The following is a 27893-nucleotide window of genomic DNA, read 5'->3' as shown; positions in this document are numbered from 1 at the left end:
TGGAGGCATTGCGGGCCGATATGCCATTTGCCATATCGGCAAGGGCTTGGTTAATCTCATTTTCGGTATACTGAACCATTAAGTAATCAAAAAGGTATCCTGAAAAAATGATGGAGTTTGGATAAAAACAGAAAATGTTGTAGTAGTTAGAAGTAGGAGGTTATCTAGAAAGTGGGTGGCTGGGCGGCATTTTTTGGGTGGCCGGAATGCAGGGGTGGCCGGAAAGTGGGTGCTTTGACTTACGACGACGTAGGAGATCCTGGCTATGGATGAGCCTGTCAAATTGAAACAGACGTTGCAGCTGCACCGAGTCTAAGCCGGGCGGGAGCGGTGTTACATCTCTAGTGATGGTCTCACAAACGGCTTCATCTGTTGCGTCGCAGTGAGCCAAGCATATATAAACTTCACTTTATCGATATATATACTTTAGAAAGGAGGTCAATCAATTGGTCGTTAGTCACACAGGAGCAAAATAAGTTGGGTCAAGATAATCATAAGCCTTATTTTCGCATTTTGAACCAAGAATTATGCAATTTAGTGTGCCATACTTCTAGTATGAGGACTTCGGCATACATGAGGGCGCATACCGCCGGATGATGCGAGATGAAGGACGCCGTTTGTTTGATTTCAACAGAGCTTACTGTCGCTACGTCTCCAGGCACAGTGAAATGATACATTATCGCTTGCTGTTTTGCCGTGGTTGCCACTGAGGGTCTGGCGCCATTTCCTCTGATTTGGGCCTTGTCTGGATAAGAATTATATAGCAGCTTCTTCTGATATAGCATAGTCAAGAACTGTGCAGATCGGTCTCGATCATAAATGGATCGCTCTCTTCAGAGTTATCATTATCCACGAAGCCAACACAACCGATTTCGTATGCAGGGATCTCCGGTCTCCTATAGCAATCTGATGAGTATGCTTAGGACGGCAGCTATTCCTAATGAAGGACATGAACGTAGGTACGAGGATTTCAGCTAGAGGATTGTTCTTACGAGGTCGGCCTCGTATTAACCGTAGAAACCATGGATTATAATGAAAGGTGACAGTAGGGGACGTCATGATAAAGAAGGATCGGCTTTTTCTGGTGCGATTCGCCTTCGCGATTCCTTCTGCTAGACATAAACCGCTTCTGAGCAAGAGAGCTCTGGATATTGACTCAGCTCCATGGACGTAAACTTATCTGTCTGGCCTCGGCTTCTTCTGAATGAAAATATGGGAATTGAGGCTTTTGTACTTGTGTTGGCGGGACTCAGCACGATAGAGATCTGACGTCTGTTATTTGGTTGCATACAAATAGGGCTTTGAGACTTTAGTCAGTTGCTCTTATAGGAGCAACCAATGCACCATAGAGTTCTCCCATACGCAGGGGTATCTTGAGATCTTAAGCATTCGGTTTCTGCTATGAGACGAGAGTAGACTGTGAAATCGAGTGCGATGCCATTGAGTGCTTGAACTTTCGTTACGTATGATGAGGAGATGCTCAGACAAGAGGACAACTACCTAAGATCTTTGCTTGATTCATGCGCCTTGTTGGGACTGTTGAGAAGATTACTAGAATAAACCTCGAACTCTTCGATCAAGAACTGCGCAAATAGGCATTTCTGTTTCGGCGAATCCCAGGATCTGCCAACAACAGGCTCTTCATATAATGCGTTCAGCTTCTTGGCTTTCTGAGTGCGTGAGTGATGCTGAATCGGAAATCGTGAGGTTGCTATAAAAGCACAGCTTCTTCAGTGCAAATGTACCTCGTCGTACAAATCGCTTGGATTGCTCGAACTGTGTATATGCTGCCTTCGGCAGACGCAACCGTGGCTGTCGCGTCTCACAATTAAGTCACCAACGGCATAACAGGGCTCGTTCTTCCTGTCTCTGCACTTCCCCTTGCCATCCTTGATATTTCTGGCCAGGTCTTTCTCGCCTCGAACTTGAGAAACGTTCAATGTTAAGACGTAGTTTTGTGCTGAAATCCAAACTCGGACGTGCCTTCTGCTAAATAAATTGAGCTCAGTACGTTTCTCCGCCAATTAATTCAAAAGGCTTTCTTCCATGTGCGATGGTCAATTTTTAGAAATCAAGTGATTTGGATTTGAAACCTCACTTCAAGAACTATGTCCAACAGGCTCAACCGACTGAAATTGACACAGCTAGAGCAGACCAAGCTAGGCCTTTGCTCATGCGGCTGCCCCCGAGGTGCTGAGCGACTTTCTTGGCGGTGTCAGTAAGTATTCATCATCACATACTACAGTGAAGACAGAGCTTGAGAGCTGAAGTAAGGGTAATTGCCAGCAGACTGCTTTCTCGAGGCGCATTTACAAGGTCATCAATTACTTGACTTGACGCTTGGGCTACGGGGCATCTCTGACCTTAGAACTCGACAGACCGAGAGCATTCTGGAGAGCTCAACTTCCAATCAAACGAGGGTTGCTTTTATTAACAAAGTATTTCAACGATGACAAAAACAAAACTAACGCTTCTAATAAATATAAGCAGCCTCTGTTCCCTCTCCAAGGTAATCTCAACGAGCGCCAAATTCGCTGCACTGTTGATTATTGGGTAATTACCGGCGGATAAATGGTAGGCTGAGGCAAAACAGAGGGGCCTGAGCTATGGACCAGAATTACACAAGTTGCTGATCCGCTTGACACTGCCATACGCTTGAACTTGATGTATTCTTGCTTAAATACACCACCCGTAGAGCGGAGAAACGAGGTCGATGAAAAAGCTCGTCCGTCAGTGTGCTCTAAATTTGCAGCTACCACACCACGCACACAACATTGGCGTAACTCCGGTGTTATTTCAACGGAGGTGGGGAAGCTTCAACTACCTCTGATGATCTATTGTTGTTGTCGTTATGAGTCTAACTGTCGCAAGTGGCTGGGCTTTATAGACCCCCGTGCCGGGCCTGCTCAGCTCTAGGAAGAAGTACAGACGAGGACATCGAATAACGTGATCTACATTTTAAATTGACGACCTGTTGGGATTTAATCTTTCCAAATGGCGCCAACAGCTGCCAATCGAACTTGAAAATTATCAGAGTGGTGCGGCCCCAAGCAGTCTTCTCAAGTGCCCCCCAAGACGCGAGAGAGTGCAGTGCCGCTCAAACACTGGGCTTGCGTGCATAACCTTCTCAACGGCGGGTGAAGATGCTAAACAGAGTGATCAGTAATATGAATGAAGACGAATTGCATCTCTTTCGGCCTCTGTACCAGGTCCTCTTGAGAGGCTTGTCCGGCTGTAGCGGCTGAGACACTACCTTCACTTCTGATCAACGCGCAAAAGTACCACGCCGCAACACATTTGCCCGGTTTCAGAGGCCATGCAACGATAAGAACAATTAAACACTACCTGCCAGCAACACGGAAGCATCCTCTTGAAAAGTTATTTAAGACAGCCTTTCTTCTTAATTTCGATATATCGAGCGAATCGAACTTGGGCCTAATTTCGTTGCAATCCTAGAGGCTCTTGGTGTGGTAAGTTATGATGCTTGGTACTTCATCGGGCTGCCCTTGAGCACTTGATACCTATAGTTGAGCTTGTCTTAGTAAACCCTTCGTCGCTGGCTTCTATGTATACCGCTATGAACACAAGGACAATAAGACTGACGTGAAACCACAAACTTGGGAAATCGACTGACCTGATCTGATACTGAAGGCGTCTTTATGAACTACGGAGAGGGTTGTAGCAAGCAATCATGGGCCTCGCTGGGAGAAGGAATTTGTTGCGGATCTGTTTAAGAAGAAAATCAACCGAGACATCTCAATTCTCATAATTTATATGCCGAAAGGAAACACAACTGGAGCTTGCCCCGCCAAAGAAGTCTCAGTATAAATGGCCCCCCTCTCAGTTGACGCTTCAGCTGCCCAGACAAGAAAATTCAAGACAACTTCATTGTCGTGTCTTATCACCTGGGCGGTGTCTTATCAAGCCCTTCGTTACACCTCAACGTCACTCAGACAATATCTGAAAGTTTATTGTTGATTCTTTAGGAGCCGCTTCGGGACATTTCACTTTGAATACACCCAGCGACAGAGATAAACTAGACCAACGACGCGGTGGTACATGTGTCCACGGTGAAGCACGGAAACCCCTATGCTGTCGGGCTTCATGTGGGCCGCTTTGAGTGTTTGCATTACCAAGTACCGATTCAAGCTCACATATTTGTTCCCGTATCAATAGTCAAGGGCATGATTAAATACAAAGGGGGGTAGCAGGCGATTATCGTTGACATCAGTCCGATGATGAAAGATCTGCGGGGTTGAATTTTGATGATCTAACGCGGTGGCTCGTAGAATATAGAGATGTTGATTTCCCACCCAGAGTTTCACGAGATGTACCATATGATGGAGGCTTTGCATTACCGCATATCTCTTCATTGAGCAGCAAACATATCTTTAAGTAAAAGAAATACTTTCGTCTATCATGGATGGTCGTGAGCGAGGTCCAGAGTTGGGCCAAAAGAAGTGATATTGACCCTATTCCTCGTCGTCGTCATAGCCATAGTCTCATCATCTCGTTCCTGTCTGCATAACATCATCTATATCTTCAGAGATATTTAAAGGGCTTCACTCCTTGAACATGATGGAACCACCATCCCAGTCCGCCAGCCGCCCAACGTTCGCCCGCCCCTTCACCTCAAAACCCAACCTCTCATAAAACGGCTCCACGCCCTTAAGGCCAATAAGCCACGCCGGCACGCCCTCCTCGTCAACGCGGCGCAGACTGTGCCTGACGAGAAGCGATCCGTACCCCTTGCCCTGGCACTCGGGCAGAACGCCCAGCGTCGAAAGATACCATGCCGTCTTCCGCTTGGGGTGCTCCGGGTCATTGATCAAGAGGTCGCTGGCGATGTGCGAGTCGTCAAAGGCATCGATCATGTCCAAATTCCTCGACTTTGGAGGCCACAGATAACCCGCCAAGGAGTTGATGCCCAGAAGCACGGGCTTCAGCCAGCCGCGGACGGTGAACCAGCCCTCGTGGGCAGATTTCTCGGCTTCGGTGGGGTACGGCCGGCGCCACCACGCAAAGGCGACGACCCGCTCGCCGGACGACGATGCGGCGTCGGGAACCGTGAGGACATAGAAGAGCTGCTGCTCGGGGCCCCAGTAGCGAGCGTAGAAGAAGCGGTGTGCCCATGCTCGAAAGTCTTCTGGGTGTTCTTTTCTGTGAGGGTGCATCTTGTTGAAGATCCAATCATCGGCGAAGGCGGCCCTGAAGATCTCGGCGGCTGCTGCCACATCGGCGGAAGTGCCTTCTCGGATCCGGAATTCCGGCTCGGTCATGATTGCGATTTGCGGCGTAGATCTGGATTGGTGTAGGATGGTGGCTGATTGCCAGCGGCGAGATGCAAGAAATAGATCAGAGATTGAGGCGGAATTACCGATGATGCGAGTGAACTAAGGCAAGCTCCAAGACGGCGTCCTCGGCTTGCGGATGGTGGAGAAGGTTGGTTTGCATGCAATTGGCCAATGAGGTAATCCAAATCCACTTGCCCTCAATGGCATCATTCAGATGTTGATTGACTTGATAGGTGAGCTAGAAGCAAGGAGTGCGTTCCTTCGTCGAATCAGAATCTGAAGGATTTGTATTTAGCGGTATCATCGGGCCTGTACGGTGAAAGGACTGTGCAGGCCAATTTAAGGGCGGATGAACATCCTTGGCTTGTCAAGTTCAGGGCGGATGACTCAACCGGCAAGGCGCAACGCGGGGAACTGCTTCTCCAAAAGTTCCCCCAAAGTCCCATTTTGGCGCGCCGCAGACTGCATCACAACGGGGCCGGCCCGGACACGGAAGGCGGCAGTTGCCTCTTATCTCGCGATAGTGTACAATTTACTCTGTGCCTCGGTCAAGATCGCAGCGGAGAAAGATTTGTTTTGGGGGAAGATAACCGGTTGAGGGTTCCCACGATGCCAAGTCTGGGGACGGCTTCGGCTTGCCGAGCCGGAGATTTCAAACTTCGTCCCGAAGCCGATGCCGGTGGGTTGAAACACGGCCGCCGGCCAGTCATCTCGGCCAACCGCCGGCTGACATTCTCCAATAACCACTTTGGCCCCCAAATCCTCCCGGCACCAACACAGAGTATGGTTGGGCAGAATTTCAAGCTGTCCACATGTGATTCATATGACTGCTATCCACCTCGAGCCGACCTGAACCTTGCTCGTGGGCTGTTTCCCCACGACGGAAAGACGGGACGGATGGCGAAGGTTGCACAGACTGGCGGCTCCGGATTCTTGGGACGCGGGATCTGCTTGGTCTTCGGGATTTGGTGGAATGCCGCTACTTTGAGCGTGGCGGAATAGGCGCAAGAACAAGCGGCAGTATCAACGGCGGCGGTGTGGCGGTTTGTCAGATATCGAGCTGGTTGCGGAGAGGGAGTTGCCGCAGATGCTGTGGAACGTCGGTTGGAAGCGGCAGGTGGTCGAGGATGAAGCCATTTTCACCCTGGGACGTCAGCCCTACAGAAGGGGCAGCAGAGCCAAGAATAAGGTGTAGGGGTGCCTTTGGGCTGACAGCTGCAAGTCGTCTTCCTGTGCGGGCCGGATTCGGGGAGGATGGGTGCCGTCATTGGCTCGAGGGGTCGGAAATGGAAGGTTGAAGGAAGGTCTTCTTCCCCCAGAATAAACGGGTGGTAAGACGTGCATGGCGCTATTCCTTGTGTCTGCAGCTGGCTTGGTGTTACGCCGAGACACACAGCAAAGAAGGATGCGTTGACGACGTGGGTTTGGTTTATTTGGGATGCAATCGGTGATATCAGTCGCCTCATTCGGAAACGCAGTCGTGGTGTGGTGGGATTCTGCGGGCAGACAAAAGGCGTGCAAACGACATGTGCCAGGGATGTTGAGTGTTGCGGCGAAGGGTCTAGGACGGATGCGGGACGAACGGTGGTCTTGCCCGTGGAGGACAGCTGCTGACTAACTCACATCGATTGATCATTGGGCAGGAAAGAGGGCCCAAGCGCGTGTCAATACGCGTCCCCGCAGGCAAGACATTTGGCGTCGCTGAAGAAGCATTTGAGCATGTTCTATTCTTTCATCTGGAATCCGTCTTTGACGATCTGGCAGCAAGGAAGATTCGAAATCCGAGGTCCTGGATCGGCCTAGCCTCTGCTGGAATGTGCGCCGTGTCTGAGGAGGCGATATTGGCCGCAATCGGCTCCATCGAGCTCTGGGCGCAACATTAGCCATGTGGAAAGGCGAATCGTCATTATCGAGGATGGAGTGCAATGAGATGATGGCAGCTGGTGGCATCACCCGTCTTGCTTGGTCCCACGTTGCGCAAGGTCAGAAATTAGTATGCATCCGGCGGCATACACGATGGTGGGCGTCTATTCCGTCTATTTCAAGTTACACACGCCTTCAACCGTCGTCTGTCAGGCCTTGGGGAGCGGTTGCCATGTTGCACAGGAAGATCCGACAGAGAACGGGAATTACTTGCACCTGGTGAGGTTTTTGCAGGGGACGTCCTTGCGGTGGTGTCTGTCTTGTTCGAGTTGGTGTGGTGTTTTCCCTCAGTCCCATGCCCAATGGTTCAGGGCAAGCTCAACAGTCTTCAGTGGCCCTCTATCGCAGTGTTGCAGCGGGGCCGGGATTAAAGCTCTATCGAGAAGGGATCCGCCCAGGTTGCCTCTACGCTCCCTTTTCTCAATGGCAAAGGAGGGGGCAAGCATGACGGGAGAGTCTGGGCCTGTGGAGCAAGTCCGGCACTAGATCCAGCTCACAATTGCTGTGACTGGTAGCCAAGTGCTCCTACCTTACCTTAATAATCCTCACAGCCCAGCCCGATTGCCCAGCGATGCTCATCTCATAACGGAAGCTTGGCGGGAATTGCTGTTGCCAGTTGCTGGTGCTGTTGCTGCTACTGCTGCCGTTGCTTCGATCGGATCGTCATTGTGCACCTCTCCTGCATGCCTCTTGGTTTGCTGTGCAGAGCTGTCCAGCACTTTTTTGGTGGAGGAAGCAAGACATTGCCCGCCATTTGCGGCACCTCTTGTCTTTGACCCGGGCTCTGCCAAAACTCACCGTCGTCGAGCTTTTTGTATTCTCTTTCCCCCGTCTGTTTCTGCTCTTCGTTTTCTGTCTTTCTGGTCACTCGCAAACTCTGCCGACTTTCTGCGCCAATTTTGAGTCGTCGTTTCGTCGTTCGCTTCGCCGCCACCCCCACCAACGACGGTTCGCCTCACTTTGTCTCCCACGACGTCGCGGCACACACGGCACGGCACGGAAGCCAAGGGGAACCAACCGGCATACGGAGAGACTGCGATGTCGTCGAGGCAGCTGCAGCGGCTCGCCGTCACGCCGCCGTCCGAAGACTCGGACAACGTCGTCCCGGGTTCGCGTTACACAAATCGTCAATCGCCTTCTTCCTCGAATCACCAGTCCCCCGCGGAAGCAGCCCCGCAACGCGCCCACCGGGCCTGCGAAAAATGCACGAGGACGAAGAAGAAATGTGACAAGGGCCTGCCCGCCTGTTCGAGATGCACCAGGTGAGTCAACGCCCCCAAAAATGCAGTGAAGCGCAGTCAATTTTGACGCAGCCAACAGACTCGCCACCAACTGCTGCTATGACTTTGTCGTCAACCCGCCATCACTGACCATTGTCGACCATGGCGTCGCGGCCCAGCAGCCGTACAACGCGGCTGGCGATCCGGGCTCCGCCTTCGAGTGGCTCAACCAGGTCGACTTCACCGCCAGCCAGATCATGCAGCTTTTGACCAGCCGCGGCGTCGACTGGAAGGCCTCAGTCACGATGTATTTTGGTACAATCAACACATGGCTGGCCGTCATCCACCCCGAAGTCTGGGAGAGACGGGTCGCTGCCGCTCAACTCGAGACGAACCCTGACGACGTTGATCTGGCCCTCATGGTCTTGTGCATCCACCTGCTGACCATTTGGAACTGCGACGAGTTTTCCCCGACTGCCATGCTTGAGCATCCTCTGTATCAATCAGCCAAGAGGATATGGATTCTGAGGAAAGCCTTCAGCAAAGCCAAGATTGAGCACATCCAAGCGGGCGTCTTGATCTCTCTCTATGAGCTCGGCCACGGTAACATCTCCCGCTGCTACCAGACTTTTGGTGAGGCGGCTGCGATTGGCAAGGTCTTATATTTGAAGCCTGGAAAGTACGTCAAGGAGGAAGAGGACTTGCCTGCCGACCCCGAGGAAGAGCAGAAGCGAGCCCTCTGGTGGGTTCTCGTCATCATGGACAAGTAAGCGTGCCGTATCCCCGACGAGCCCCAATATCGATCACTGACGGCTCAGGATTTCTCACGAGCAATCTGCAACCCTGTGGACGCCGCTCCAGATGGACATGCCCGCAGAAGACGACCTGCTCCCAACCGAACACCACCTCTGGGATACTGAACAGAATAAAACAGTGAAGATGGTCAAGCGGTATCCAGTGACCATCCCGGCTTCAGTGCGAGTCGGCGCGTTTCAAAGGTCGTGTCAAGCGGCAATTCTCCTTGGCTACGCTTGCCATTGGGAGGTGGCCAGCGCCGAGCAGGAAGAGCCTCCAAGCGTGTACTCATTTGTGCAATTGGAGACAGCCACACGCAACCTCTGCGAAGCTCTCATCACGCGATCCGAGACATGGGGCGAGAACCTCAACACTTACGCCCTTTGCGCAAGGTTAGTTGTCCCTTATCTGACCTATAAATCAATACTTACATATAGTAGTCTCTTCTGCCTTCTCTTTTACTCCTTCATGTATTCGGCCAACCATCCGGACGCGCCGGCGCGCGACCCCGAGACAGACATGGAAATGAAGAAAGCCGTCGCTGGCATCAATTTCACCATTGGCCTGGTCATCGATGGCTCGAGAGGCATTTTCAACGCGTACACCAACCAGGATGAGGTCTTGGAGCATTGTGCGCCGGTGTGGCCTTATGCACAGTACCATACGATGCAACTTCTGTTCCATTACGAAGCCTTGCTGGACGATGGGCCAGGCCAACTAGCAGAAGTCAGGCAGAGTGTGGAGAACACGGCAAGGAGATGGGGCTGTTGCCGCTGGCTGCTGGAGGAGTTTGATAGAGTCCAGGCTGCTAGAAGCGGCGGAGCCACGATGTGCAGAAAGTGAGTTAATCTGCGTCAACTGTCTCTCCGGTTTCGAAGCTAACTCTACCAGGTGCACGCTCGGAAGTAGGGCTTGCGGACACTACCCATATTCCGACTGAAGGCCATGGAGATCCGATTATTCGACGAGTTCGGTTCCAGACCTGCCGGGTTAATAGTCCCATGTTTATCGGGCTACATTTATCGGCCTTGGCGTTTGACCACGGCCACAAGACGGCATTGACCTCCTTGCAAGCATACACGGGCGAGGGGGGCAACGTCTGGTCTGAAAGATTAATTGGAGACGAAGCTGACAAAGATGAGGCGTCGAGGAAGCGGCTTTCGACTTGGCAATTGCCACTTGATGATCTGTGTTGGTCACAAGCACCGTCGCATAATTGGAGTGTCGTCGATACTCCGTCATTCACCAAGCGCTTGAGTCCCGGCTACACAGATGCTGGTTGCGACGAACCGTAATACCTGAAGCAGGATTTTCCGAGCCCCCACTTGCTATCGTCGGAGACCGGCAAAAATTGCTGTCGAAAGTGAGGCGGGGAAATCACCTGTGCGCTGAGATGCCCGATATGTTTCGTGCAGCTGAGTACCTGCGTGTGGTCGGGCAAAGGCCTTGTGGCAAAGCTGCTTACCAACGATGCGACAGCGATAGCGACGAGGCCTGTTTCTCTTGACAAGGCGCAACTGTGCGAGCTGCTGCAGGGAAATGCAACGCAGGCGGTTGATGGCGCTGGTTGCAGGGCCATTGTGGAGGCGCACGGAGAACTCTTGGCTGCACAATTCGAGCATCCGCAGGAATCCGGAAAGCTTCGGGCTCGGATTATCTTGTGGAAGAGCCTCAGTTTCGCATGTGGGCAGAGGATCACTCAGATGACCACCTCACGGACTCCTGCACGTCGAGACTGCAGGTCAGCACATGGTGCACAAGTAAGCTTGTGATAGACGCCCAAGGCTGAAGGCTGAGTCTGCAGAAGGAGCCAAAACTTCAAAACGAGGTTCACGATCGACGGAAGGTTGACGTTCTGCAGCCCCCGCGAGAGGAGGTGGCATGGTTTTATAAACCCGTCCGAGCAGGTGCACTCAAGTTCTGCACGTCAAGCAGCTCAGGCCATTTTCTGACGAAACGCTGCACCCCATTTATTCTTCCGTGCCTTTTTATTCGTACTCGTGAGATTGCCTGTGTGAGGTCGGTGACCGCTGACGAAAGCGAACCCCGCAATCGCCGCATCATCTGCCGTGATCAACCTCGAGATGAGTGTCTTAGTTTGCGTTACCGCTGTGCTACCACGCAACGACGGAGAGATCAATTATTTGCCTTGCTGGCGCGTTCCAGTAGGTGAATGTCACAATCCAATGAGGGGTCCGTTATCAATCGAAGATCCGAGTCGGTCTGTGTCTGAGACATTCTCGTCTTGGCTGGGGATACCAACAGCTCTTTTGTTTGTTTGCCATCACCCCGATCTGCCTGCCGCCACCTCAAAGGAATGTTGTAGATTCATGTGTGTGCTTTATTCCGAATGCGGCTGAGCGATAAGACAGGGAAGTGTCTCTGTCTCTTTGGCAATATTTATTTTGGTGCTTTACCATCTAGTTTCCAGTCGCATCTTGGGGGTCGCAGGGCGAGATGACATGTCGTCGAAATAGCGAAAGGGAAGCAAGGCCTTTTTCGGAGAGAACTCAATCTAACCAAGCCAAGTCCACGCGAGTGGGATGCCGAAGCGAGGCCAAGACGTCGCTTCGCCGGGCTCTTCGCTGTTTCAACGTCCATTGACACACCAACGACCATGACACGTAAAGGCACGGCAAACATACAAGAAAAAGCGACCATGACAGCGACTGGGACGGATATCACCGGATCACGGCGGACGTTGCAAGTGTTTTTTGGTAGTTCGATTTTTTAGTTAGCTGTTTAGAGTCTTTCTTAGCTAGCTGTGTGGAAAGATTTTCGAGACTAAAAACCCGCCCGATTCTAGTAGTGGTTTTAGTAGTAGTAGTAGTGTGGTATCCAAAGAAGCAGTGATGCGGCCGGTGTTTGTTGAAAAACAGACAGAAAACTCGGAACGCCATTCGGGAAATTTGCTTCAAATTCCTCTTCTTTCAGTTCACCCCGCCTGTCCCACAAAATCAAAGACCCCTTTCTCCGTATCGCACCCCGCCGCCAATGCAATGGAAACCTAGAAAAGACATAAAAAAAATGTAACCCGACCAAAAAAGGGTCGAGCGGTGATGGGTGCCGGCTTTGTCGTTATGCCGCGTTCCCCACCACCAAGATTAGGAGCATGCCGTTGAGCACGCAGGCAGCGATGAAGCTGCTGTAGACTGCCACGCGCTGCCACATGCCAATAGGGTCGCGGCGGTAGATCGTCATGCCCAGGGCGATACAAGCGCTGAATAGAGAAGCGACAACGCCGACCGTCACACCGGCGTCGACCTCGACGCGCATCTTGTGACGACCGGTCGTGATAAGGATGCCAGCGACGAGTAAAAGGAGAAAGGACATGAAGAAGCAGCCGATGGTGCTCCAGAACAGCACGCGCTCGCGGTACAGCCTCACATGTTGCTCGTTGATGCTCGGCAATGCGGCGTAGTGAGCAGCATATCCTGATGCTGGGATGCCGTCGGAGCTTGCATAGTCGTCGTCCGTATCCGTGCCGAGCGGCGAGATGCCGCCATAACTCTCCAACAGAGGACCGTTTCCGAGCAGACGTTGTCCTTCGGGCGTGTCCCGCTTCGAAAACCACGTCCTAGCGTGGCGGAAGGGTGCTGAGAGGATCGCGCGCATCGAGTCCAAGCCGGGGAAGCTTATGTCGTCGTCGGGGTTGATGTAGACGGCGTACTCGTCTTCGGGTCCTCCGCCTTCACTGCCATCATCATACTCGTTCCAGTAGTGCTGTTGCGGCTGGACAGGTTGACGGGGCGGTTGCCGCGCGGGAGGCAGCGGCGAGAAGAAATCGTTGGCAGACCCTCTACGGGACATGTTAGGCTTTCCGTCAGAGGAAGGCGAACTAGGCTCGCTCAACTGAGGAGTAGAAGTGCGCAGAGTGTTGAGAAGTTCTTCGTAACGGGTTTGAAGTTGGTTGAAGTCTCGGCGGGTGAAACTCTTGGGGTTGGCCAGAACGTTTTCGCGAAACCGCGCGCCGAGCGTGGGTGACCCTGTCCATTTCTTGACTCGCTGTCAGCGGGAGATAAGGCGGCGCATTGTGAGACGAAGGGAGCTTACCTTGTACTTCTTGGTGATCTTGCGGAAGGCGACAATCTGGGCATTGATAAAGCGGGCAAGAGCGAGGATGTCCTCGCCGCAGCGCAGCAGGTCCCTTTCGTACTTGGCGAATCGGCGGTGTCGCTTCAGGGAAACTTGGCCACCATCCTCGGCGCATTTGACCACGAGCTTCTGCACCTGATCGGAGACATGTTCTGCAGCACTCGTGTTAGCCAATTGGACTCGCACGCATGCATACTTGCTTATCCCAAAAACCTACGCATCCGTCTCGTAATCTCGTCCGCTTTGCTCGTCACGAAAAGGTCGACTCGATCATGCTGCTGGCACAGCTCATTGTAGAGGTTGTCCTCGAACCGCTTGAGGGAGGCATCTTGGTGGCCCGGGATGGCGATAGCGGTAGCCTGGTCGCGTGACGTGTGTACCTTGATTTCGTGTTTTAAGGAATTGTAGTCGACGTTATCTGTGAAAGCCTCCAGTCAGTCGGGAAGGTCTTCACATGCCAATTGGGTGGTGGGCCGGTAGTGCATCGACGGGGCAACGTACGTAGACTCCATTCTGGGACAGATTCCTGCTCGAGCTGTTCGCCGTATTTCATAGCCCTGAAATTCTCGCCTCTTGTTCGAGGGGGATCGTCGCCAATTGCGTGTGGTGAAGGGTTGACAGAAAGGGTGTGCGCTCGGCTGGGCTGGCTGTTTTTCAAGGACGGCGCGGAATCTTGTATTAAGTCAGGTCTGGTAGTGCCCCCGAGGAGTTGGGACTGGTTGGGTGTGGCAGAGATAAGCGGCCGGGGTCGGTGGTGCTCTGGGATGACGCAATGACGGTGACTCGGCCGTCAATTCGAAGCGGATGCGCAGGTGCAGGGAGAAGAAATATGGCACGGTCTATTGTACGGGTGGAATTATGTGCAGAGAGGCAGAAGAAGGTCGCGGAGAGGGTGCACGACTCGAATTGAAGAGAGCACTGCGGAAGGTTAAGTACGGTATGGACAGGAACGGGGATACGTATGAAGGCAAGGTGCCGTGGACTACTTACCTTAAGAAGGGCCAAAGTCTAAATAGAATGGAGATTGGAGAGATTGGAGAAAGCGAGCAGTAAGGTACCTCGAGCGGTACAGCGGTACAGCGGTACAGCGGTATCCGTCACTGGGCAGTGGCTCTTCTTGCCTTGATAAAAAAAGGGCGACAGGGATCCGATGAGATGGACGAGGGGCGGGGAGTGCAAGACTGGCCGAGTGGACGGGGGGCGCGAGGCAGTGAAGGGTCTGGCTGCATGGATGCTGCTTCCATGGTTCAGGCCCAGTCCTGGTCGACTTGAGAGCAAGTGTCTGGGGGGTGGCTTGCGATAGGTGCGATACGGCGTCGTTTCCACTGGAGCGCTGAAGGAGGCAGTCCCGGTCTGTCTGTTCCAGCCCTTGGTCGTCGTCGACCGATACGTTCCCGGTACCCAGGCAGGTAAGCATCCAAACCACGGCTACGGTCACGTCTTCAACGTCGACCGCACGCAACCCGACTGGCTGTCTACCAGGTGGTATGCGTACTTGTTTGATTTGTCGATGGTGTGGTCCCTATCTGCATCTTCTCACTTATCTCAACCAGCGCAGCCGGAAGAAGGAGGTGCGCAGAGGATCGCTGTCTGCAGCGGTAGCGGCTGCTGCATGCCTGCTCCCCAGAGTGAGAAATGGTTGCAAAACGTGCCTTGGCAGCTACGTCTTGGCTCGCAGCAGTAACTTGAAGCAACTGTGCAGCAACCCCCTCGACTCTATGACGCCGGTAGGTGCCACATTGTACACATGTGGGGACTTTATCTGCCAAGCAACCCGATGTGCCTGTCTAGCGGCCATCGTGTATCATGAAGCGGAAGTGGCCTCTGCCTCTCTTTCTCTTTCCTCTCCATCTCTGTCTCCTCATGCGCGAGAAGCAGAGCTCAGCTGGGATCCAAGTCGGGTCTCGTCGGGTCTCCGCTCGCAGGGCGTTAGCACATTGGCGATATGACGATGGGTACGCAGACGGATGAGCTAGGGGAGGTCGAGCTGGAGCTGCAGCCGAAGCGGAACATTCGTGGACGGTGGACCGTGGAGGTGCATGTTTTGATGGCCCAGCGATGCCCACTCCGGGCCCGGGGTCGAATTCCTTCAGTTCAGGGTCCCTCCTTTTCATCATTGCTCGCCGATGCCCAACGGCCAGAGAGTTCCACTGGATGCGACTGCGCATTGGCACTTGCGGATAGCAGTAGTAAGTGCTACTTATCTCATATTTCTCAGTGTGGACAAAACATACCTCTGCTGATTGCGTATGGATTGGCGCGGATTGTGAGATGGCCGTTACCCTTGACGTTGCAGTGTGAAGGTGCCGTTCTCGGCTCTCTCCTCGACTCTGTTTCGCTGCCGTTTCTGTGAGAGGCAGTTCCCTCCTGCCATGCAAGTCCATTGCTGCTACCGCAATTGCTCCTGCTCTTGCAGCAATAGGTACGAATAGCAACAGCAGCGGCAGGCAGGTGCAGGCATGGTGTCCCCACCAGGCCGGTGGACCTTCCCCTCGTCCACGTCGTGTGTCAGGGAAGGTGGTCCCAGTCAGTGCTGCCCTGCGATACGGGACGCTGGAGGTTGACCCCCGTGCCTTCCCCCCTCCCCTCAGGTTAGGCAGTTCTTGCTCATCTCGGCCATTCTTTCCCTCTGCGTCTCGACTTCTCCAACTTTCTCCCTCCCAAACCAGACAACATGGACTTTGGACTGAAGAGCCAACAACAATGATTTTTCTCGTCCTCGTGCCATGAGACTGCATCTCGCGCTGCTCGTGCCTCGTCTCGCGACTAAATCCGCCGAGCCGAGCCATGCCGCCAAAGGAATCGCAGTGGACATGGCGGTGGGAACGATGAAATCTCTGATTCGGAGCATCTCTTGTGTTCTAGCGCGACAGGGGCTGCAGTGACCACTCACAATCCGGCTTCAGATCACGATGGCCGTTCTTTTTGCCCTCTTCGACGCAAATACATGTTGGGACAAGCTCAACGGCAACATCAACGGCAATGCCAGTGGAATCGTGGCCCAAGAAGAAGAAACTGGCAGAAGCCGTGTTACATCCTGCCTCTCGCCTGTGTCGGATACTCTGCTCATTCGACGACGGTGGCTATGCGGGCTTGCAGCTTGCAGCGTCTGAGGACAACGCCCTGCCAGAAACTCTGAGCAAGCTGCTGCATGGCACAATACCTCTCTCCCATTGGGGATACCTTCGCCTTTGCCCGCGAATTGCGGTCTGGCTCGTTATATCCCACCACTGTCACCTCATGTCCAACCATTGCTCGATTGACTTCTCTCTTGTCACCGCGCGTTCGGGCTCGTCGGTGCATTCACCATTTCAACCACAACCTTGCTGCTCGCTTGCATGCAGCGCAGAGCTGCACTTGCACAACCACCCCATTGCGACACGACAGAGTTTGGGCTTTAAAAAGCACTTCCCGGGTTGCTCGCAGTCTCGGCCCCCATTCATCGGCACGCACAAGGCCCAGCCCAGCGCAGCCCAGCGCAGAGACCCGGCACAGATAAGATTCCAGTCTGCTGCCCCCTCCTCCGTAAGCGGACGAACCTAACATAGTCAATGAGCACATGCTCACTTTCTTCATTTGACAGCTGGCCGTCGCACTATCGCGACGAGATAAACTTCGTGTCACCTCTCCGCAAAATTCCTTTCCTCTGACTGGCCCGGTCTCGGTTAGGAGCCCATGCCATGGCAACTTTGCGTGCCATGCGACACCATGCCAGCAGTCTCCCATCGAGATGTGTCCACTACTGCATAGTATGCTGGTCTAATGCCTCCATTCGGATGTACTCGGGCGCTCTCTGCCGTCTTTGCATCTGGGCCTTTGGTATTCCGCCATTCCGCCGCAACGCCGCTCCGACAACCGCCAGAATGCTTGGGAGCCGTCGCTTTCAACATGTCCACGATCCATACTTGTTACATAAAGAAAGAGTCCCCAGATGGTCTCTTCATCTTGAACCGTCCATGATCGCGCACAGCTGGTACATGTAGCCTCCGGTCGAAACATGAATCCGTCCTTCCCGCTCAGCTCCGGAATTCTGTTGCAAGACGACCCGAAGGTTTGGCCGAATCTCGAAGAGGCCGAGCCAACATCCTCGCCGCCAGTGTGGAGCTGATGGCGGGCCTCCGTCGCCGTAGACGCTGAGTCAGAATCTACCAAGCGTTCAATTGGCCGGCTATTTCCTCACTACAAATCTGATTCACTAACATCTCTCAGTATCGCAGCCCACACTCTGCCCGTCACCCGGCATCAAACATCAATCCGTCTGCTTCTGTCCATTTCTCTCCACTTCCTCCACTGGAAATGCATCGCGACGGAGTCGTTGGCAGACAGATGCAAAATCGCCTTGACCACCCTGCTCTTGGGTCAAGGGTCCTGCGCCCCGGCTCGTGGCCCGCGGTGAGCCGCTTACATGTAAACCCACTTTCTTGCGGCGGTGGATAACAAATGCCTGCTCTCGTACATCCCACGTGCTCGATACAAGAGATCTATTGGTCTCTTCGCGCTTTGCATCCCACCACTCCTACGCAAAGGCACCGCAGGCGTGCATCATCACGCATGGCCATGGGATTTTTGACATTTCGCCCACTGTGGCGGTTTGCTACCGATAGGTCACTGTCTGTTCTTGCCGTTAAGACAAGCAAGGCGCCAAGGAAACACTCAACTGTGCCGGCACAACAACATGGCACTGCGAGATACACCGATAGAAGTACATACGTACTTGCGCAAGACAATCATCGGTACCAAGAGTCCAATCCGGTCTCGCTTACAGAGTACACACAATGTTCAAGGTCTGCAGTCTTTTCCCCTCCCACAGCCTTCGAATGCGGATTGGAGCGGCACAAAATCACCTGTTTCGCCGTCTGCACCTCCTGATTGTTCGCAGGACAGTGGCACTCGAGGATCTGGCGGGACGCTTCAGGATCTATGCAAAGGCCCCGGTCGAGTCCAGGATAATGGTCACTGGAGATGCAACGTTCCCAGGGCTCGCAAAGAAGGCAGCTCAAACTCGGACTTCGACGTCGAGGCCCCCAAACTGCCCCGCCATCACTCCGCTCTCGAGGGTAAATTGGAAAGAGAAGAAGGATTGCAAAAGGTCCTAGTCCATCACGGAGCCGCATCTGCACAGATTTGTACCCTGTTCCGGGTAGATTCTCGACCGTTGCTGCAGTCATACCAATGTAAGCGGAGACAGAAACACAGAGCGGGTTGAGACCTTGGAGTCCCACCGACCGGGCATTTCGAGGGCGAGCACGCGACTCTATTCCGAATCCGTCACCGAGAGCATCCCAACGGGCCACAAGCAGGGGCAGATTGAAAATCTGCACCAATAACACTGAACTGGAATTCAAGCGGCCGCTTGAAAGAGTATTTGCTCGCGTGCTCCGTCGGTCGCAAAGCAAGTGGAGGGGCCCATGCCCGCGGATTGAAAAAAATTCAATTCATCTTCGGCATGGAATTCTCTTGAACATCCGAGACGGATCGGCGGATGTTGGAGCCCCGTCGACACCTTCCGATGGCGACCCGCCCGCACTGGTCCAGCCCCCGAACTGCATGGGGATTTGAGATTTATCCGCGTCTTGTTTCCGCCGACACGCAGCTGGTTGGTTACTGTCGGGCCAGAGCCCATAGTTCGGTCAAATCCCACGGGGTCGAGTGATACTGAGAATGGGGTCAATAGGAGAGCAGTCACATCTCAGCCGTGAGGCTATGGTTACGGCCCATCGAGAAAAGAAAAGACGGTAAAATCACCCTGGGTACTTGCTACAGAAAAGCCGAGCCGCAGGATACATATTCTGTACAATCCAGGGGTTACATCTACGAGTGTAGTGTTCACGGTTCAAATACCCACCCACCTCGGCGAATCTTCCCGTTCTCTACAGCCGCCTTTGCATGGCAGAATCTTCAATAACCCGTATCGATCTGCATTCGTAAAGGCACTGGCCTGAGATCGGATCCCTAGTAACGCGCCTTCCGGTGCTTTAACCTTCCAAAATTGGTTAGATCTTGATGCCGGGCGCTTGTATGCGTTGCAAACTTGCCCCCAACTAGAAGGGACCCTTGCAAAGACTTGTTGGATAGGTTGACGTACGCTGGCTTGCGAAGCTCCTACCCGACAAGGAAGTAATGAAGGCTGGCCCATGGTTCTTGTCGTTCACTTTGCGAGGAACGACAACGACAGCCGATCATGACATCGGTCAGCGCTCGCTAAAGACCAGTGTATGATGTCCGGTGAGAGATACTGTGAGTGGGAAAAATATCTCCTTCTCTCAACTTCGTATTCCGAGAAACTCAATTACGGCCGAAGCGTTGTCTTTCGACATGCGTCTATCAAACTTTATACATGGAGTTGGTTAGTTGTCTGTGGACAAACCTCGCAATTATTGAAGCATGCTTAGGCCTAGTGGCCAAGCGTACCTCAGCCAAGCAAGGGCCTCCAACCGGCAAATGCCAAGACAAAACTGAAAGGTGGGGACCGTACGGGAGCGGGGCCCGGCTGGCCGGTCTTCTCGGGCCGGGGGCTTGGGGCTTGGGGCTTGGGGCTAGACGGCTGGCGTACCCTTGCTGATAGAAATTTTCTCCCTCCTTCTCCCCTCTCATTCATTTACCCCCCAATCCATGCGCATGTTATACGATGGGCGGGTACCATGGGAAATTCTGAAGGACGTGGCAAGTTGAAAAACCCCCGCTTTCGCATCCGATCGGGGCGCTGAACCGATGTCCTTTGTGTGAATTGCCTTCTTTGAGAGGGATTGGAAAGGGCGACAACGACCATTTGCATCTGCGAAGCAGGGGTTGGCTGGCTGATTATTGACAGCGTGGCTGCGGACAGCTGATTGACTTGTGGTTTGTGGGAAAGACTCCGAAAGAGGGGTAAAGAGGGAAGAGACAAGAGGATCGTGGCAGTGTGCGTTATTCCCGTCAGCCTTTGGAGGGTGTAGGGCTGCGGCAAACGTGACCTCTGGCCTGCTGATGTCGCATTCAATACACACGAGTTTCAACATTCAGATGAGCCTTCTGGTTGAAAGAGGTGACTAATATCTTTAAAGCTTGTGGTTTTGGTGGACGCGTACTTGAGTTCTCAGATACTGATGAGTACTGCTGGTTATTCCTGAGTTATGCTTGATATGCATTGAAGGTTGTCGTAGATCTTCTGGCTGAGCTTTGCTCAACTCAGGGTAAAGAGCTTGGATCTCAGAAGATTTGCTTGTAAGCCTTTTGTGTGGTCTGAGTATGTCTTGTTTGCTTGTGGGCATAGGCCGTCTCGCGCTTCCGTCACTTTCGCGCAAGTATTCTGTGCCTCTTCTTAGTTTGAGACCTTGCTTGTTGTCAAACTGGGTGTGCAAGAACTGGCGAGTCGCGCGGAATGGGACTTTGAAGTGGTTACTTTGATGCTTTGTCCTCAGGCCTAGGTGCATTCTCTTCAGCCTGGTGTTATTATTCCTAGAGATAGATATCAAAAGTCTAAGTTCTTCTCTGCGTCCAGCGTAATATCTCCCAGCTGATTAGAGTGGGAATACACGCGTGACGATAGTTAGAAATAATATGCAGTCAGCTAGAAAACTTTCAAGATTCCTTGAAAAATAGACACCATGCAGCATGAGTTGCCTCACACATAAGACATAACTATAAAGGGAGGGCCTCTGAGCCCGCTGGTAGTCTTTGACTAGCAATGATCTCTCCAGTGATCGCGCAGACGATAGGGTTGATTGAGATACGCATATTGCTACTTCACCCCCCTATGTGATGTTTGCTCGCTTTATGCGATTGGTTCCCTTGCACCTTGTTCTCGTCAGAATATGCTTGCCCACGTCCCTCACAATGATTCTCTGTGTATACATACATTTCCGCGCGATTACACAACTTCTTCACATATCGTTGAAATCAGATTTGGCTTCTCTGCGTCCGTCATGATGACTCTTTGTGTATACGTACATTCTCGCCCGATTACGCAGTATTCAATCCTTTTGCGCAATAGCGCAGCAGAGACTTGCTGTGAGCCTGTGACACTGCTGTTTTGAATTGAATGGCAAAGGCATCTTTGTACTGCGCAACAAAGCTATATTGCCTATCAATTGAATGAAGGCGGCTTTAACTGATGTGAGTTCTCAAGGCTCAATGAGGATAAATGGTCTCCTTTTATCTCATTTTGAGGCGGACTGGAAACGGCAGACACTAAAGTATATAATGCGCATATTTGGAGTTGCTGGCTACAGCCGCCAGCAAGACAATGCGAACGCATTGACCGCTCCAGAAATCAGCCTGGATGTAAGTGCTATGGTCTTTGTCTGGCATTGAATGGAGCGAGGTGCGATGGGAATTGCGATGACGACAGCAGTAGGTGTGCCCCTGTATGTTGAACTTTTGTCTCGCGCGTCCGTCATGTCTTCCATCTGGCGCGTATTCCCTGTGAACATACTTTCATCTTTTTCATATCTGGGTTTAGTTTGACGATAGCAACAGCGCTGGGTCTGTGGTTTACCTTGTTTGGGATAGCATGAGAAACAGATGGGAAGTGCGCGTCCATTAGGGTGTTCGCTGCTCCCGAGACATTGTGCCCTATTCTTAGGCACTAGACATGCGGTCTTATATACACTGACTCTGGTCTACATGCGAGTGTGAGCGAGATGGTACTGAGATACTGGCACTTCGCATGTTCTGTCCTGGGTCTCTGTCATTTGCTTTGTGCGCGCAAGTATTGGGTGTAAGTATCCTCGTTATGTCATTAGTTACAGTTACATCTTTATTAATTTACTGCATCAAAGGTGGTGAGACTCTAGCAAGTTGCCCAAACTAATTTCTGATGAAAACATGCAGATGAAATGTTCTGAATAATCTCCTAATATGCTGGATCTGAAAGGTCATAAAATAGGTCTGAATGCCACACACAACTAGTGTTAAATTGCTGGTCCATATGAGATGATGATGACTGTGATAAGTTAAATGATCTTTGCTGGCATATTATAGTTGAGCAGGTTCACAAACTGGCTGCGCTGGGTCAGCTATTGCTTCTCTCACTGGAGGTTAGAAATTTTTTGGCACATGAAGTGAGTTAGCCGACTCCTACATTTTCTACCATACCTTCACGCAACTCTGATGATCAAATGTAACCTGGACCAGGCTTTTAGAAGGATCAGCAATAAGCTGCACCGAGAAGCCTCTGCAGCAGCTGTCTACAAGAGGCTGTAGACCAATGCAATAGAGTGACACCGTACTGTGACACAGGAAAGCATGCCATTAATTTGCCGACTACCCGGTGATGCCATCAGCTAGGAATGAGAATTGCGACTTCAAATTTTCCCGCACCTAGACAATAAAAATAGAATCAGCGTGGCGTGGCTGTGCCAAGCCTCGTCATCATTTGGTGAAGAATGGTATCTGATGTGTGGAAATGAGCATGGAAAAGCTGACTGTCTGGTGTCCAGAACTCGTAGACCATTTCAAAGCTTATGCGAAGAGACTCGCCTCCGAGAAAAGCAGCCTTCCGGCCGAGACCAAGCCGGAAGCTTTCCTCCTTTAGTCTGCAGAGCCCCTTGCCACGTGCATCAATGGCATCACCATTGGGTCTGGAATGGCGTTTAATTCTGATTCTCCTGACAGGAACTACGTTCCATGCCTCTGCGCTGCTCATAATGTCTCACTTTGCCCGGCTTGGCTGATCAGGCGAGGCCCGACGGCCCGCTCGCCGCCACCTTCAAGGGACCATGAGACAAAACAAGACAGGACAATCAACGATCCAATCGACAAGTCATCGTACTACGATCTTGATTGGCTTGTCTGGCGCCAATTGCCACTTTTGCTGGCATGCCAAGTCCAGGTTCAACAGGGGAGTTCATCTCAGGATGGGGTCATGTTGATTCTGGTTCCATCAACCTCACAGCGGGATGTTGTCAAATTCACTCAAACAGCATCCCTGTGTCCTTGCGCAAGGTTGATTAGAGACAAGGGTGCAAGTGGGCTTGTTGAAAGTCTGCGGCCGAAAGAACCATCGAATGCTGAATGTACTGTCTGCCTACATAAGCCCAAGGCAGTAGTAGCTCGTTGTAGCCTAACATAAGTGCCACAGGCAGACGACATTCACTTCTGCTTTCTGTCCACGAAAGTTCAAAGTCCGTGAGGATAACCACCTAATATGATTCGACCATCTACGCTAGCTGGCATTGCGGCTCTATGGGTAACGGCAACGGTAAATGTCGTTCACTGTCAATTCAATTACCTTGGATGTGGCGCCATTACCGATTTCGATAACCAGTTCCAGAACGTAGGCCCCTTCGATCCAAACATCTGTCCGCTTATCTGTGCCTCCAACTCCGGGAGTGACTACATTGCCCTGTACAATCAGGACTGTTATTGCGGCCTATATTCCATAACCCCGGCCTTTGCGGCAAATCCAGCACCCGACGACTCCCTCTGCACTATTGACTGTACAAATCCTCAAACACCTGGACAAAAGTGCGGCGGCGTTGTATATGGCATTACAGTATACAACGTCTACGGTGACCAGCCTATCTCAACTTCGCCTGGGAGCTCAACAACATCAAGTTCGAGTAGCAGCTCTAGCACTCTCATGAGTTCATCGACCGTGGTTACAACAACTTCCTCGAGCAGCAGCACATCAAGCACTGTCTCCTCGTTTACACCGACATCGACAAGCGCCACTAGCTCTTCAAGCTCAACCGCCACGAGTAGTGTCACAAGTAGTACGATTACTTCTTCGACCTCGAGTACTTCATCGACTATGTCTAGCGCAACAGAGACCAGCAGCGAGAGTACTTCTTCCACGATCACTTCCACTTCGTCCAGTGTTTCGTCACCGGCGAGCTCATCATCCTCTTCCTCAACCTCCGCAACTGGAGCGTCTACCTCATCATCCACTGCGTCGACAACTACACCAACGACGACACCGACGAGCTCTCCCGCCTCCACATCACCTACATCTACATCTTCATCTTCTCAAAGTTCTTCATCTTCCACAGGTATGCTCACGCCGGTACTGCGCTAGTTTGGTCTAATGATGTCGGCAGATTCGTCCTCTACTAGTGCCAGCTCGGTGGCCGTTAGCTCTACGTCCCCTAGCCCACTTCCAACGTCCACTACGAGCACGAGAAGTAGCAGCAGCCCCCCGGTTGTCTCATCGAGCGTGTCCTCAAGCGATATCCCGACTCTTCCCCAAACAACAACATCCATACCAGAAGTCTTCAGCCCCTCATCTTCCTTCCGGTTCACGAACTCGAGCATTTTGGCATCGGTACCAGCGACTTCGCAAGTGATCACCAGCTCACCCATTGTCGTAGCACCGTCTCCGAGCCCCGTAGAGACCCCACCAGTCTCAGAGCCAAGCTCCAACCCTGGTCCCGTGCCTGGGCAAAGCTCTTCTCGGACCACATTGCCCGTCGTCAACCCGAGTCCGAGCTCTAGCCCCGGATCCGTCCCAGCTTCTCTTCCCCTCTCCGTGCCGTCGTCTCTGCCGACCTCTCTGCCAACTTCGCTCCCGGCCATATCATTTCCCAGCTCGGTGTTGCCAGTTTTATCGAGTGTTCCGATCCTAAGTTCGGTACCGACCGTGTCGACCTCGAGCCCCATCTCACCATCTCCGAGCACGTTGGTCTCCGTATCAAGCGTTGCCACACCGGCACCCTCCATCCAGTCATCCAGCGAGATCAGCGTCTCTTCTAGTTCTCCTGCCGCCGTAGTGACGAGCACTTCGACGACTGTCGAGGAGACGCCTTCAACTACTATCATCACACCGATCCCATCGAATACGGTATTTGTCAATTTACCGATCAAATTAGTGATCCGCGCCGCTGTACCTCAGTCCCCAGCTGAGACGACGGGCGTAGGCGGTGCTCAGCGACGACAAGTTGACATGGTCCAGTATCTGAAGCTTTGAGCGAATTTGACGAGATTATGAATGTACGCAAGAATCGTAGTTAATGTCTAATGATTTACAAACACCTGCAAGAATATTGTGCAACTGAGATATTGAATTGCTAGCCGGGGCGCGTGCAGGTTCATAAACCGCAAACGCCCTATGCGCGTCTTTTGAGGATACCATAGAATCAGTCATATCTTTCTGGTCTTCAACTTTGCTATCGCAAATTTTGATGCCCAAGAGAAAAGCACGACCATAACGGTTCCCACTTGTTCAGCAAACGAGCGAAATAATTAGAGCCAGAAAAAAATCACCGAAGATTTCAACCGCTCGGCTATACTTACCTACTCTCAGGTGTCTGACAAGGCTGCGGACTATCGACTCAAGTCGGTTGGCGAGTCTGTCGGTATGGAGACATGCCAAGACCCAGAGCACCAAAGGATCGATGCCAAGTGCTGATATGGGTACGAAACTGGCCGCCAAGCCTCGTAGACGACATTTTCTGAGGATTCACTGGCACACTAGAGCACTGTAATGGAGTGCGACATTTTATCAGATCATGGATCGACAAATCAGATGGATCAGATAAGATTTCGATGTCGGAAAGTGGTGGCAGTGTGGTCGGCCTTCTGTCCGAGTTTTCGACGCGAGGGAGTCTGGCCTGGCTTGGCCTTGACCATGGGACTTTGCGCAAGTTCTTAGCCAACATAAGAGTCGCATTCACCCTCAGGCTTTTGTATGTGTTCTTGCTCGGTAGGGTGCTCTCAAGTCACCCATGATGGATGCCGGTCTGAAATCCCAAGTCCTCGTCACGGACACCGAGAAGTCGCCAGAACCGCCAATTTCAGAGACCAACGCACCCCGAGACAATGACGACGAAACACTGCAGAGGATTCCCTGGTCTTACAAATGGATCGCTCTTGTTTGTGTTGTTTCCCTACCCATCGGGCATACCTGGACCGGCTCGGCTCTCGGCCCGCTGAAGAACACCCTCCGGAACGAGCTCGACATCAACAATGCGCAATTTGGCGTGATTAGCAGCGCAGATGCATTCGTCAATACAGTGTTTCCCATCATAGGAGGCATGATCCTGGATTGGTGGGGCCCGAATGTGGTGACCATGTGCTGCACGGCAGTCATCCTCGTCGGCTCCGTGGTTGCGGCTGCCGGCGTGCAAGTGGGGTTGTGGAGGGTCCTCGTCTCCGGACATGTGCTGATGGGATTCGGGATTGCGGTGCTTGACTCGGCGACGCAGAAGGTAGGCTCATTTCGGGCATTTCAGGGACGCCTACTAGATGTTTGACATGCGTGACTAACATCAACCTGGCAGTTCTTTTACCACTGGTTCGGTGCCTCCGGTCTAGCCTTCGCCTTCGGCCTCGAAAGCGCCATTGCCAACACCGTCAGTCTCGTGTCCGGCATGGTGGCTATCCCCATTCGCGACGGGACGGGCTGGTACGGCTGGACCTTCTGGATTCCCGTCTTCTTCTGCGGCTTCTCGCTTGCCGTCAACATCGCATACGTCTGCTTCGAGCGCCTCGCAGTCCCGGCACATTTCCGCCTCACTTCCGGCCGAGCTAAAGCTATTACGGAGAAGCAGAACTTGTCGGATCGCAAGAGATTCTCGTGGAACGTGTTGTTCACCCTGCCCTGGGCGTATCTTATGCTGCCTGCAACACAACTTCTACAGAGTGGTGCTGCAGGTGGATTCAGCACCAGCTCTGCGGACATCATCTTCATGAAAGGGTACACTGAAGAGGTTGCTGGGTATTTGTCGACTGCGCAGAAAATTCTGCCAATTGTGCTGAGCCCTGTTGTTGGACTTGCCATTGACAAATATTGACACCGGTTTCACTACGTTGCAACTGCCCCCATACTATGGATCATTGCCTGTTCGATGCTGGGCTTTACCGACGTTCATCCGACAGCAGCCCTGGTCTTTTCAAGTCTGGCAGGTGTGATCAACTCTATGCCGTTGCAGATTTGCATTCCGCTGCTGGTTGCAGATCAAGCCAAGATCGGGACGGCCTTTGGTGTTTGGCGAGCGTTCAACAATTCCGGCTCAACGATCGTAAGTCGGCCTCACCCAAAAGATTACTGGAGTCATTTTTGCTGACTTAAGAGTGTAGATGGACGTCGTCTTTGGCGCCCTCCAAGATAGCACCGAAGGCAATGGTTATTCGAAGGTGCTTATCGTTGCTATCGCGATCAAAGCCTGGGCGTTTGTGTTGGGACTTTCGTACATCTTCATCGACTACAAGTTTCTCGGCAAGGGCATGACTATGACGAGGAAGCAGAGAGAAGCTAGGGAGTCTCAAATTGTTGACAAAGAGGCTGATCCCCTGACGAGACGAACCTCGAAAAAGTGGTTTACTACTCTCACATTCGGGCTGTTGCTTGCCATCATTGCGAGCGCATGGGCCGTTTTCGTGCGGTACTTGATCTGATGGATATCGCGAGTGGTTGGGGGTCCCTATGTCACGGGCTAGAGCCCGGATTGATATCTCCGGCTTCGCCGGAGCAGTTACCGAGATCCGGCTCCGTTGGACCCACTATTATGCCGCAGTACGCCGCCTAACCCGGCCTGCTTCACCGCTGTTAGGTGCCTACCCTTGTAAAGTCCTTTCTTCCTTCTTCAGCTTAGAATAGTCAATCGACGGCACCTCTACGTTGAACAAGCCTAGGGGCCAGCCCCTTACA

The 27893-nt window shown here is 52.5% G+C and overlaps 7 protein-coding genes across 7 annotated transcripts; 5 read left to right on the top strand and 2 right to left on the bottom strand.

The window, feature by feature from the left end:
* Window positions 1-4562: 4562 nt before the first annotated feature.
* On the bottom strand, window positions 4563-5279 carry COL26b_014181 (uncharacterized protein; the record flags this gene model as incomplete). Its single annotated transcript, XM_053186758.1, has 1 exon — window positions 4563-5279. The coding sequence occupies one exon, from the start codon at window positions 5277-5279 to the stop codon at window positions 4563-4565; it is 717 nt and encodes a 238-aa protein (XP_053029303.1).
* Window positions 5280-8255: 2976 nt separating this feature from the next.
* On the top strand, window positions 8256-9207 carry COL26b_014180 (uncharacterized protein; the record flags this gene model as incomplete). The annotated part of the gene is made up of 2 exons (XM_053186757.1): window positions 8256-8479; window positions 8538-9207. 2 exons carry the CDS (start codon window positions 8256-8258, stop codon window positions 9205-9207), a joined length of 894 nt encoding a protein of 297 aa, XP_053029302.1.
* A 169-nt stretch (window positions 9208-9376) lies between these two features.
* On the top strand, window positions 9377-10075 carry COL26b_014179 (uncharacterized protein; the record flags this gene model as incomplete). Its single annotated transcript, XM_053186756.1, has 2 exons — window positions 9377-9624; window positions 9670-10075. The coding sequence occupies 2 exons, from the start codon at window positions 9377-9379 to the stop codon at window positions 10073-10075; spliced, it is 654 nt and encodes a 217-aa protein (XP_053029301.1).
* Window positions 10076-12310: 2235 nt separating this feature from the next.
* On the bottom strand, window positions 12311-13880 carry COL26b_014178 (uncharacterized protein; the record flags this gene model as incomplete). Its single annotated transcript, XM_053186755.1, has 4 exons — window positions 12311-13237; window positions 13286-13479; window positions 13545-13745; window positions 13829-13880. 4 exons carry the CDS (start codon window positions 13878-13880, stop codon window positions 12311-12313), a joined length of 1374 nt encoding a protein of 457 aa, XP_053029300.1.
* Window positions 13881-23888: 10008 nt separating this feature from the next.
* On the top strand, window positions 23889-24739 carry COL26b_014177 (uncharacterized protein; the record flags this gene model as incomplete). The annotated part of the gene is made up of 3 exons (XM_053186754.1): window positions 23889-24021; window positions 24078-24297; window positions 24514-24739. The coding sequence occupies 3 exons, from the start codon at window positions 23889-23891 to the stop codon at window positions 24737-24739; spliced, it is 579 nt and encodes a 192-aa protein (XP_053029299.1).
* Window positions 24740-25971: 1232 nt separating this feature from the next.
* On the top strand, window positions 25972-27036 carry COL26b_014176 (uncharacterized protein; the record flags this gene model as incomplete). Its single annotated transcript, XM_053186753.1, has 2 exons — window positions 25972-26451; window positions 26524-27036. 2 exons carry the CDS (start codon window positions 25972-25974, stop codon window positions 27034-27036), a joined length of 993 nt encoding a protein of 330 aa, XP_053029298.1.
* Window positions 27037-27162: 126 nt separating this feature from the next.
* Window positions 27163-27640, top strand: COL26b_014175 (uncharacterized protein; the record flags this gene model as incomplete). Its single annotated transcript, XM_053186752.1, has 2 exons — window positions 27163-27264; window positions 27323-27640. The coding sequence occupies 2 exons, from the start codon at window positions 27163-27165 to the stop codon at window positions 27638-27640; spliced, it is 420 nt and encodes a 139-aa protein (XP_053029297.1).
* Window positions 27641-27893: the final 253 nt, after the last annotated feature.

This window comes from Colletotrichum chrysophilum, assembly GCF_026319265.1.
Source record: "Colletotrichum chrysophilum strain AFK26 chromosome Unknown scaffold_304, whole genome shotgun sequence".
Classification (NCBI taxonomy): domain Eukaryota; kingdom Fungi; phylum Ascomycota; class Sordariomycetes; order Glomerellales; family Glomerellaceae; genus Colletotrichum; species Colletotrichum chrysophilum.
Note: the sequence above shows the minus strand (reverse complement) of the source record. Positions and strands in the feature narration are given on the sequence as shown.